General features: G+C 36.6%; 1 protein-coding gene across 1 annotated transcript; it reads left to right on the plus strand.

The window, feature by feature from the left end:
* The first annotated feature begins 11,078 nt into the window (after positions 1–11,078).
* Positions 11,079–12,023, plus strand: OR4K1 (olfactory receptor family 4 subfamily K member 1). Its single transcript, XM_037062632.1, has one exon. It carries the CDS (start codon positions 11,079–11,081, stop codon positions 12,021–12,023), a length of 945 nt encoding a protein of 314 aa, XP_036918527.1.
* Positions 12,024–12,981: the final 958 nt, after the last annotated feature.

Below are 12,981 nucleotides of genomic sequence, written 5' to 3' on the forward strand. Positions count from 1 at the left end.
AAACAATGCCAGTTTTGCTTCCTCCTTTCCAATTTGAATGCCTTTTATTCCCTTTTCTTGCCTAATTACTGAGGCTAAAACTTCCAATACTACATTAAATAGAAGTGCTGAAAGTGGCCAACCTTGTCTTGTTCCTGATCTTAGTGGAAAAGCTTTTAGTTTTCACCCATTGAGCATGATGTTGGCTGTAGGTCTTTCATATATGGCCTTTATTATATTGAGGAATGCTCCCTCTATTCCCACTTTGCTGAGTACCTTTATCATAAATGGGTGTTGTACCTTATCAAAAGCTTTCCCCATATCTATTGATATGACCATGTGGTTTTTGTGTTTGATTTTGTTTATGTGGTGTATTACATTTACTGATTTGCGGATATTGAAGCATCCTTGCATCCCTGGGATGAATCCCACTTGGTCGTGGTGTATGATCCTTTTGATGTATTGTTGGATGCAATTTGCCAATATTTTGTTGAGGATTTTAGCATCTATGTTCATCAGCAATATTGGCCTGAAGTTTTCTTTCTTTGTTGAGTCTCTATCTGGTTTTGGAATTAGGGTGATGCTGGCTTTATAAAAAGAGTTTGGGAGTTTCCCATCATTTTGGATTTTTTGGACTAGTCTGTGAAGGATAGGGGTTAGCTCTTCCTTAAATGCTTTGTAGAATTCTCCTGTGAAACCATCTGGTCCAGGGCTTTTGTGTGATGGGAGTTTTTTTGATTACTTCTTCAATTTCATCTGCTGTTATTGGTTTCTACTTCTTCTTCACTGAGTTTTGGAAGATTACATTTTTTCTAGAAGTTTGTCCATTTCACCTAGGTTTTCAAATTTCTGGGCATACAGTTCTTCATAGTAATTTCTTACAATCCTTTCTATTTCTGTGATATCAGTTGTAATTTCTCCTCTTTCATTTCTGATTGTGTTTATTTGTGTCCTCTCTCTTCTTTTCTTAATGAGCCTACTTAAAGGCTTGTATATTTTGTTTATCTTTTCAAAAAACCAACTCTTGGATTCATTGATCCTTAGAATTGTGCTTTTAGTCTCTATGTCATTTAATTCTGTTCTGATGTTGGTTATTTCCTTCCTTCTACTTGCTCTGGGCTGTCTTTGTTTTTGTTCCTGGAGTTCTTGCAGGTATTGGGTTAGGTTGTTTGTTTGAAATGTTTCTATCTTCTTTAGTTAAGATGTATTACTATGAACTTCCCTCTCAGGACTGCCTTGGCCATGTCCCATAAGTTTTGGGTTGTTGTGAGTTCATTTTCATTTGTTTCCAGAAACTTTTTGTTTTCTTCCCTAATTTCAATCTGACCCAGTCATAGCATACTATTCAGTCTCCATCTTTTGGGCGTTTTGGGTTTTTTTTCCTGTGGGGTTGGTTTCTAATTTCAGTACCTTGTGATCAGAGAAAATGTTTGGTATGATTTGTATTGTCCTGAATTTGTTGAGACTCGTTTTGTGTCCTATCATGTGGTCTATCTTTGAAAATGTTCCATGTGCATTTGAAAAGAATGCATATTTAGCTTCTTTGGGATGAAGGGCTCTATATATATCAATTAGGTCCATTTCATCTAGGGTGTCATTTAATGCTGCAATATCTTTGTTGATATTTTGTTTGGAAGATCTGTCCATTTTTGGCAGTGGGGTGTTAAAATCCCCTACTATAATTGTGTGGCTGTCAATATCTTTCTTGAAGTCTTCTAGGATTTTTCTTATATATTTGGGTGCTCCTATGTTGGTTGCATATATATTTATGATTAATGTCTTCCTCGTGGATTCTTCCCTTGAGTATTATGAAGTGACCTTCTGGGTCTCTCTTTATGGCCCTTTTTTTGAAGTCTATTTTGTCTGATATTAGAATTGCTACCCCGGCTTTTTTTTTCTCGACCATTTGCTTGGAAAATGTGTTTCTAGCCTTTCACTTTTATTCTGTGATGGTCTTTTGTCCTGACGTGGCTCTCCTGTAGGCAGCATATGTGTGGGTTATGCTTTCTTATCCATTCAGCTATTCTATGTCTTTTGATTGGAGCATTCAATCCATTTACATGTAAGGTTATTATTGAAAAGTACTTATTCATTGTCATTTATGTACCTGTGTTCCTCTCTGTCTCTCTCTTTTCCTTCTTTTCCTTAAAGCAGTCCTTTTAGTATTTCTTGTAGAGCTGGTTTGGTGGAAGCGTATTCTTTTAGACTTCTTTTGTCTTGGAAGCTCTTTATTTGGCTTTCTATCTTGATTGAGAGCCTTTCTGGGTAAAGTAGCCTTGATTGTAGGCCTCTGGTCCTCATTAGTTGAAATATTTCTTGCCATTCTCTTCTTGCTTGGAGTGTTTCCATTGAGAAGTCAGTAGCTAACCTTATTGGGGCTCCCTTGTATGTTACTTCCTTTTTCTCCCTTGCTGCCTTTAAGATTCTCTCTTTGTCTTGGAATTTTGCGATTTTAATGATGATGTGTCTTGAAGTGGGCCTCTTTGGGTTCCTCTTGAATGGGACTCTCTGTGATTCCTGGATTCGTGTAACTTTTTCCCTCATCAAATTAGGAAAATTTACCATCATTACTGTTTCAAATAGGTTTTCCATCCCTTGTTCTTCTCCTTCTCCTTCTGGTATTCATATTATTTGCATATTATTACATTTCATACTCTCTTGCATTTCTCTTAGTCCCCCTTCATTGTTTTTGAGCCTCTTTTCCCTTTCTTGCTCTTTCTGGGAGATTCTTTCTACTGTGTCCTCCAACTCGCTGATCCGATCTTCTGCCTCATTGATCCTGCTTTTCATTCCTTCTACTGTGTTCTTCAGTTCTGAAATTGTATTCTTCATTTCCTCTTGGCCTTTGCTGATAGTTTCTATTTCCTTTTTCATGTTGATATCATTTGCGGAGAGCTGATTGTAGCTCCCCTCTAGTTTCTGGTAGCTCATTGTGAGCTCTTTGAATTTCCTGATAACTAGTGCTTTGAATTCAATATCTGATAGCTGACTTGCCTCTCTTTCATCTGACATTATTTCTGAGACTTCCACCTTTTCTTTCACTTGGGCATTGTTTCTTTATCTTCCCATTGCTTATGAGACTCTTCTTGTTAGCCTCAGCTTCTTAAATTGATCTGTTCTGACTCCCTGGGTTTATGGTATGAACTTCTGCGGTAGAATACCGGTGGAGTCTCCTTCAGATATCTTGATGTTCTCCGCTTCCACCTACTCCTTTCTTTGTGTGTGTGATCAGTTGGAGGGGGAGGCAAAATGGTTTATGACAGCAGGAGAGTACTTTATGATATTTACAGTCACAGCCAGTAGAGAAGAGATAGAAGATCATTAGGCTCTATATAGCGTTAACTGTAATCTTGAACCCAATTTGCCACTTTTACGAAAGGATAGACCAAAGATAAGTCTCTTGTTGGGGAGGGAAGGCTTGTGAGTTGTATCTAGAAAGCAGTGAGGTGGCGGGTGGTCAGATTTTGAGGTAAGGTGAGAGTAAAGAATAGTAAATAGATGTAGCGTGTGAGCAAGTAGAGTTAATCACTACAGTAATAGAATTCAGGAACCTATAAAGTGGGCTAAGACCCAAGAGATGTGTTGTGAGGTATTTACAGTGGTATAGAAAGCAATAAACAAACAAACAAGAAAAGGGCAAGAGAAGTGAGGACAAAGCAGTAAGTTTGGGGTGAAAGGAAGAAAGACTAAAACAGGAAAAAAGAAAGGAGAGGAACAGAGTACTGTTTAGAGCAACAATAAAATTTAAAAAGTATATACAATTACTGAAAAAAAGTTAAAAAAACAAAAAACAAAAAACTCCTCCCTTGTTAGTTTCAAACTGTCCAATCCAGTTTTTCTGGTTTCGGCAGGACACCTCTGTGGGCTGGGTTGTAGTCCCAGGCACACACCCGCCCACCAGCCAAGCTACCAGACTGGGGTGTGGGTGCCCGCCCACCCAACAGGCTGCCTGGGTCCCACGGGATCTGGTACTGGTCCTTCCCAGTCCTATGGCTGGGTGAGAAGTAAGTAAAGCTGGCTTCACAGGAGAACACCTCAGTCCACTTTCTAATAAAAACTTCTCCAGAATGCGTGCCTCTCAGCCCAGCCCAATCCCCAACCTGACTGATTAGGACAATGCTCCTCTCAAATTTCCTGGGCTGGCAGGCTGGTGGGCTCGTAACCACAGAGATCGCAGCTGAACATGGCCCCCTGTCCTTGCCACCCTCCCTGCACACCTAGGCAGACAGGTCTCTGCCACCCAGCCCCGCCTAGATTGCGAGGGAGGGAGCCAGCTCTTCCAAGGACCCCACAGCCGGCCCAATGCTCCGCTGGGTGCTGGGCTCCCTATGAGTCCTCCGTGGCACTGGCAACAGACGGAAGCCTCTACACCCCTAATGCGGCTGCAGCGGTGGCTCTGAGGCGTTATGGGCTGGCTGAGGGCAGCTGGCCCTACCACTGCTGCTTTTGTCTTTACTCACAGGTGCTGGGCTCCCGATGAGTCCTCTGTGACAGACGCTCGGATGCTGGCCATATACAGAAGCCTCTGGGCCCTGGAAGCTGCGGCAGCAGCAGCTCCGATGTCTTTACGCGCCGGCCAATGGCTGCTTGTCCTGTAGCTGCTGCTTTTGACTTTACTCTGGGGAGCCTGGCTCTGGAGGGCAGCCGGCCTTGTCGCTGCCGCTTTTGTCTTTACTCACAGGTGCCCGGCTCCAGATGAGTCCTCTGTGGCAGACGCCCCTGTCGCTGGGCGCCGGCAGAAGCCTCTGGGCCCCCACCGCTGAGGCAACCACGGCTCCAGGGTTGTTCAGCACCAGCGGAGGGCTGCCATCGGCCTGGCTGCCTCCGGCTTGGCTGCCTCCGGCCTTACTCGAGTCCCTGAGACCCCAACAACCTGTAGCTGTCTGGTTCGTCACTATCTCTGGTCTCTTATTTTCATAAATGCTGGGACATTGTTGGTTGGGGAATTGATTGCGCTGTTCTTCAGTAGATCTGCCAGGATTTTCTCCCAGGGGTACTAGAACTGGAGTTGCTCTGTCCTACTCTGCCGCCATTTTCCTCTCCTCTGGCATTTTTTTAATTTACTGTTTAATGTGTTTTTTGATACACCAAATCTAAAAAAAATTTAGTAAATCAATCAATATTCATTATGGCCTCATGCTTAGAAAAAAACCCTCAAATCATAAAAAATATTTCACCCATTTATAAAATTTTTCTATGTTTTTTAAATTACATATTTGACCAAACTGAAATTTACTATGCCATCTGAACTGGCATCCAGAGAGAAATTCATTTTCCCCCACAAATCCTACAGATTTATTTATCTGTATTTCCTTAAAATAAAAAAACCTTACCATTAAAAATAATATTTGCTAATCTAGAAATGCAACTATTACTAGACACTATTTCATTGCATTCACTGTTCTCTCTCTATATATTTTTATTTACTAATTTTTTAACTTTAGTTTTAATTGAATGAATAGTGGTGACATTTTTTAATAAAATTATATGCTTCAGGTATACGATTCTATAATAATTATCTGTATATTGTAGTGTGTGTTCACCACCCAAAGTCAAGTCTCCTTTCATCACAATTTATCCTTCTTTACTTCTTCTACCTCCCCTTATCCCCTTTCCCTCTGTTAATCAATATGCTGTTATCTGTACTTGTCTATGTATTTTAATTTTCACATTTTTAAATATATTTTCTGATAGAACTACTTCTGATTATTTTTCTCTTACAAATATTTTCTGTGTATTCTCACACAACTCATCCTCCTACTAAACTTTATATAGACTACTTTGAAAATGATTTTTTTTTGCAAGCAAAAGAAACTAATTCTGACCAACCTGAGCAAAAAGTAACTATTATAAGCATTTAACATTATTCACCTTTTTGGTAGTACATTTGGAGAGACAACCCCCGATGTAAACAGAAACCTAGTAGTCATGCAGCATCGTAAAAACAACTGTGCACTGACACTGTGCCCTCTCAGAACCACAATTGTTGAAGTCCAACATTATGTTACCACTGTAATCATTTTAACTGTCCCTTTGTTATTTAATATTTCCCTTAAGATTCAAAGTCCTAGGTAATACCACCCAGTTGTGCATACCGTATGCCCACGTTCTGTCTGCCGGGACTGGGGGGAGCATTCAGGTACCTTTGTTTCAACAAAGGGCTTAGGACATTTACCACACAGGCTCACACAGTAGAGATGGAGATGCTTCTAAATATAAAAAGGAGTCACTTAAATAGAGAACAGGCCAACAATGACCAGAGGGAAGAGGGGAGGGAATTTCAGGGGAAAAGGGGAAGGGTTTACAGGAACAAGTATGAAGGACACATGGACAAAAACAAGGGGGGATGGAAATGGGAGGGAGGTGGGGAGAGCTGGGGGGTGGGCTGGGATGGGAGTAAAAGGCAGAAAACTGCACTTGAACAACAATTAAAATAAAAAAAATAAATTAAAAAAATACCATTAAAAAAGGATTCAAAATTCTACATTTACCAAATAGCTAATCTTAAAGTTATAGATGTATAAGGGTCTGTCCAGAAGGTATTTAGCTATGAGAAATAGAGACATTCATGGAAGGATACAAGATATAAGAATCATTGTACATGGCAATGAGGCCTTGGTCCCCTTCAACGTAGCCAACTTGGAATCTCACACAGTTCTCCCAATTGCCATCAGATGCCCCGTTGTATTTTCCTGAATCTCATCAGTGTTCTGAAATCTTTTCCCTTTCAAAGGTGATTTTAGCTTTGGGAAAAGCCAGAAGTCCTAGGACTCCAAATCTGGACTGTAGTGGGCCTGAGTCACCTGGATGATTTGATGTTTTGTCAAAAAATTCTGCAAGAACATGATGTGTGAGCAAGCATGTTTTTGTAATGAAGCTACCAATCACCAGCTGCCTATAGCTGCAGGCTTCTGAATCATCTAAATAGTTTCCATGGAGGAATGTCCAAACTTAATATAAAAGCTGAATCAGACTTGTTGCTCTACTTAGCCATTTTGAATGGGATGGCCACACAGTACACATGCTCGCTCAATGGTACCTACTGACCCCACTGACTAGTACAGTGAAGTTGTCTTTGTTCATGCATGCATATTCCACTCCACTCTCCTTGACTGCCAAGTTACACTGATATTGCACAAACTGTTCTCATTATATTTACAATGGTTGGACATTTGTCCAGACAGACCTCAAATATCAAAGCATATTTGTCAAATTCTAAAAAATATTTCTATTTCCTGAAAGAAGTTATGCTATATTTATATTATATTTAGAGTTTAATTTAAAGAGATGTATTTATTTTTTGCAAACTGAGTCTCTGTAATAAAAAATACATGCCTCCCTATATTATATTTGTCTTGTAATTTGTAATGTTGTGCTCTCTATAATGTATATTTTATTTTTTGGAAATCATTTTCATTTTTTTTTTACTGTTATAGTTGTTGCATGAAGATGGGGAAAGGGAGAAAAAGTGGAGGTCATTTTTAATTGCAAATATTCAAGATAGAAAAGCATAAGAAATAAAATGTTTAAATAATCTTTAAAATTTTTACCATTATATATGTAGTACATATCAATGTTTTTCCATAGATTAATTAGACATTTAGAAATATATACAGTATTATTGATTTAGTTTAAGCCCTTTTTATATAATTTTGACTTTTATATAATTTTGACATATATAATTTTATATGACTCTTTTCTATCCCTTCTTACACAAGAAGTAGTAAATTCTAAATTCAATTCAGAATTTATACTACTCCTCTGGATATTTTAAAACTTCTTTCATAAGTGTGTACATATTTTTTGGTTTATAAAAATGTACACATAATAACTTTACCAATCTTCAATTTTTCTTTGATATTATGCTTTTAATCATACACATATTTATATATAAAATATAATTCAGTAATTTTAATCATGGAATTATTCCATTACACTAAAATATTAAATTTTCACTCTCAAATTTATATATACTTATTTTTTCTTCTAGTAACAATATCTTTCAATCATATGCCATTGTTATAGGAATATTTTAGTAGGGGATATACATATACATATGTGCTAGGGAATATTATTTTCAGTTATCTTTTTTAAAGATGACCATTTGAATATTACATCTACATTATAACTATTGGAAATCTAGAAAACTTATATAAAATGCAGTTGAACAGACTGTTGACATAATTTGGGGGAGAAATAGAAGATTTGTCATGGAGAAGTGAGGACATTAAATATTCGAGGAATCATCATGTTACACTGGGAATAAACTTATTCTATCAAACTACAGGTGGGAGAGCCAGTTGATGCCCCAAGTAAATTAATCTATTTTGTGAAATAATGAATTCCTTATGGTTAGAGGTAAGCACCACGAGGCTCTGATTATTTTGTAAGATTGTGTAACCATTTTATTGACAGGAACTTAGGGGTGAAAATTACTTTGCTGCTTGGATATCATTAAAAAATCAAGTAATCTTTTGCTTTCATATATACCAGCAAATTGGTTTTAAAAACTTTTTTGCCTCTTTCTGGAAAAATTATTTTGTAAAATATAATTGCTCTTATTGCAAGGTAGCCTCAGATCCCTAAAGAGTGAATTCTTACTTCCCCAAAGAAATCATTTTCCTGACATGAAGATAAAAGATTTTATATTGCTTTACCTTAGGATGCTGTAATTAGATAGTCCTGGCAACAGTATCAGAGCCCTCACAACCAAGGGGCAGAACATGAAGGGCTTGCTTCTGCACAGCTTAGTGCAGGAGTGAAGAGTGTATTGCCAATATTTTTGGTATGAAGACTCACAGCAGAGAATGGGAAGCTTGGAAACAAACTGAGGGACACCAAAATTGGAGAAAATAAGGAAGAACTAAAGAACTTAGAGAAATTATAAAAGCGTAAGTATTACATATGCATTTGAAGATATTTGGATTAGATAAATAATTGGTAAATTGACTTCTAGATGCAAAATCAGAAACTAGAAGACAGCAAAGGGGAAATCATTCTTGTCTCAGTCAAATTGGAAACTCTACCTGGAAGAGGCAAATCCCTATTCTCCACTTCTGGGTTTACATGATGGTCCCACTGTCTTGAGTTAAGACAGCCTTGATAATAATAGGATCAGTATCTGAGGAAGAAAGAGAAGTACACTATTGCCATTATGTTTCTTCTCTGCCCCTTTTATGCTTTCTATTTAGAGAATACTTATTCATCTGTTAAACAAGTATTTATTGACTACTAAATATTGCCTGGAATGAAGAAGGAATAGCTACACAAAGTAGTGTCATAGTCAATAAGGATATCCTTTATTGCTTGTTGCTACTAGGCTTATTATAAGACAAGATAATAAAAAAGCTGTTTATTATTTTTGGAGTTCTGTTGACATAATTTAAAGATAGATATTGATGTAATATCAACTTCTAAGTATCAGAGTTGGTCTTACACCAGGGAAGTTTTTGTTCTTATGGTGTATTTTACAACTTGAAAAAAACTTGTATACTGGGGCACACTAATGATTAGAAAATTAATGATTCAGCCCTGGCTGGTGTAGCTCAGTGGATTGAGCGCGGGCCTGCGAACCAGATGATCGTGGTTCGATTCCCAGTCAGGGCACATGTCTGGGTTGCCTGCCAGTTCCCTGCAGGGGCCAGTTCCCAGAAGGGGATGCACGAGAAGCAACCATACATTGATGTTTCTCTTCCTCTCTCCTTCCCTTCCCCTCTAAAGATAAATAAATAAAATATTTTAAAAAATTAATGATTCATTAATGAAGAAGTTTCTGGCTGTTCTGTGTATAGTCAGTCCAAAGAATTCTGAGTGACTTTTAAAACTTCCATATGTTTCTGTAACATAACTGCCTCTGTACTTAGAAGTTTAGAGGTAAAATAGCTTTGTAGATAATCCAGTTCTCTCTTCTAAGGTCAGTTACACAGCAAGTAAATGTTATTTATCTTTACTAATGTGTGTCTTCCTTAAATATTGAGAAGAAAATGAGATACAACATTGAACTTAGTCTGTTCTATTTAGATTACAAAATCATAAAGAATAAGTGTGGAGAGGATTTTCTAGTTGTTTTCTATATTTTGAAAAATGAAGACTGACAAACCTTATTGTTTTTTAGATACTGGAAAGATTGGTAGAAAACTTGGATATTTTCAGAATATCACTTTCGAAGATAAAGTCTTAAAAACCTATGGCCTTTTGTCATCACTCTGTCTATCTGACCCTGACTCAGAATAAGCCCTTATAGTTCTTTGAATGTTATCTATTCCTTGACCATTAATTACTTCCTGACAATGATTGATGAGCTTTACCTATATGCCCTGTATTCCTATGCAAACTAAACTCAATAAAAGCTCATTGAGAAAGAGGCTCCAAGACCTTTTCCTCCAAGAAATTGGCCAGCCTTTTCTCCCCAAGCAAATATATATATAAAACTATATATATATAGTTTAATATATAGTTTAATATATATATTAAAACTATATAATACTACTAACGTTAGCTAACATACTGTTAAACATCATTTTTCTTTTCCCCCCTCCTCTTTCTCCTTCCTTACCCATCCCTGCTCCTTTCTCTAATGTTATAATAAAATTACTAAGGAAAAATTAAAAAATGGAACTGCTTTTTTATCTTTGTATCTTTATTCTTGTTACTTTTTTGCTTGAAATCAACTGTTCCTTCAGTTTCGCCTACCAAATTTCAAATGTTTAAAAACTTTTAGCTTAAAATAATAGCTATTCCACGACACCTTACTTTTCCACTTTAGAATAATTTCTTTCATCTTTATAACATTTATAGTACTAATGCACCACTTATATTTTCTTATATCTGACTTTATATTTTTATTTTTTAATATGTGTGTCTTATGTTCCCAGTTATGATAGGATCCATATCTAATCCTCTCTTTTCACCCTTCTCCCTGTTTTCACAGCAGTCACAGGTGTTAAATATTAGCCAATTTTATGTATTAATTTATTAAACTAAATTGACTTTTAATTCAAAGCTGTTTATATTTCTTTTGCATGTATACTAGATATAGTGCCAATCACTGTGTGATATATTCCTGATTTTTTAAATTTATGTTACTGTAGATTGGATACATGGCTCACACAAATCAATCGGTGGTGTCTGAGTTTGTGCTTCTGGGACTCTCTAATTCCTGGGATCTTCAGCTTTTCTTTTTTGCCATCTTCTTTATGGTGTATGTGGCATCACTGCTGGGCAACATCATGATTATTATCATCATTTCCTCTGACTCCCATTTTAATTCTCCCATGTACTTCCTGCTCAGTAACCTTTCTTTCATTGATATCTGCCAATCTAACTTTGCAACCCCCAAAATGCTTGTGGACTTTTTTGTTGAGTACAAGACTATCTCCTTTGAGGGTTGCATGGCCCAGATATTCCTTCTCCATAGTTTTGTTGGGAGTGAGATGATGCTGCTGGTAGCAATGGCGTATGACAGATTTGTAGCCATCTGTAAGCCCCTACACTATAGCACAATTATGAATCAGAGACTATGTATAATCTTTGTGCTTATTTCCTGGGCTGTGGGCATTCTTCATTCTGTGAGCCACTTGGCTTTCACAGTGGATCTGCCATTCTGTGGCCCCAATGAGGTAGACAGCTTCTTTTGTGACCTTCCCCTAGTGATAGAGCTGGCTTGCATGGATACTTATGAAATGGAAATTGTGATACTAACTAACAGTGGCCTAATATCACTGAGCTGTTTTCTGGCTTTAATGATTTCCTACACCATCATTTTGATCACTGTCTGGCATCGGTCCTCCGGTGGGTTATCCAAGGCACTTTCTACATTAACTGCCCACATCACAGTGGTAATTCTCTTCTTTGGGCCTTGCATTTATTTCTACATATGGCCTTTTAGCAGACTTTCTGCAGATAAGTTCCTTTCTGTGTTCTACACTGTTTGTACACCCATGTTGAATCCCATCATCTACTCTCTGAGGAATGAAGATATTAAATCAGCCATGCGAAAGTTGAGAAATCATCATGTGAACTGGAAAAACCAGGGCTCACCATGAAGAAACATAATCCTGAATGATAATGATGGGCCTCTACTGGATCACAGCATCAGGGTCTTTGCTAATGACATTGGCTATTGAGCTATAGAACTGGATTTTTTTCCTAAGTAGAAGGGAATTGAAGAACATCAATTTCTGATTTAATATTTAATGACAATTTAAACCAATTTTTCACTACTTATAACTTCGAAGTACAAATTCTCTTAAAATATATAATAATCTTTTACATAATTTATTTAAAAAATTAGAGATTTTAATCTACAAAAAACACTACTTATATTACTAAACTTGTGATTCCCTTCAGCTGAAGTGATATCTTATACCTTGCAAATTGAGTTTCTGATATCTTCATTAAACTTATTCATAATTTTTTTCATATATTTACCTAGTAGAAAAAATGTTGTGTTTTACAACATGGATTTCACAACATTAATGTACATTTACGAGCTTATCTTTTCTTTGTGTATTGCATGGTTATTTATAATTTGGTCATTATACATTTGGTTATATATAATTATTTCTACTACTACTATGTTCCAAGAAATTTTTCTGCTTTCTTTTAATTATTTGACTTTTTTTGTATTCATTCTAAAACTTTTTCTATACATTTGGTGCTATCAGCAGCATATATATTTTCCAAATCTACTTTTTTAAAGCAGGATAAATTGGTTATAATGAATTCTATGTTATTCATAAAAAATTGCAAACATCTTTGAAATTGATTGCAAATATGGCAGGTGTTGAGTATTTAAATTCAGAGCAAAAGTTAAATTCATATGTACCTAAAATATACAAATACCAAAGTGAGAAGAAATTATCTGCACCTGAAGATCAAGACTGAAATCTATTTTTAAATATTTCTTGGAAAACAAGAGTGAAAGTAAAATTCATGTATGCCTAAAAATAAAGATTAAAAATCTATTAATTATTGTTTTACTTGCTAGTCAAAAGTTTTATT

The sequence above is a fragment of the Sturnira hondurensis genome, unplaced genomic scaffold (assembly GCF_014824575.4).
Source record: "Sturnira hondurensis isolate 20B ecotype Veracruz unplaced genomic scaffold, ASM1482457v3 Scaffold0014104, whole genome shotgun sequence".
In the NCBI taxonomy this organism is placed as follows: Eukaryota; Metazoa; Chordata; class Mammalia; order Chiroptera; family Phyllostomidae; genus Sturnira; species Sturnira hondurensis.

What these genes read in the sequence shown, in the direction of transcription:
- OR4K1 (XM_037062632.1), top strand. Translation starts at nt 11,079, where the DNA reads ATGGCTCACACAAATCAATCGGTGGTGTCTGAGTTTGTGCTTCTGGGA.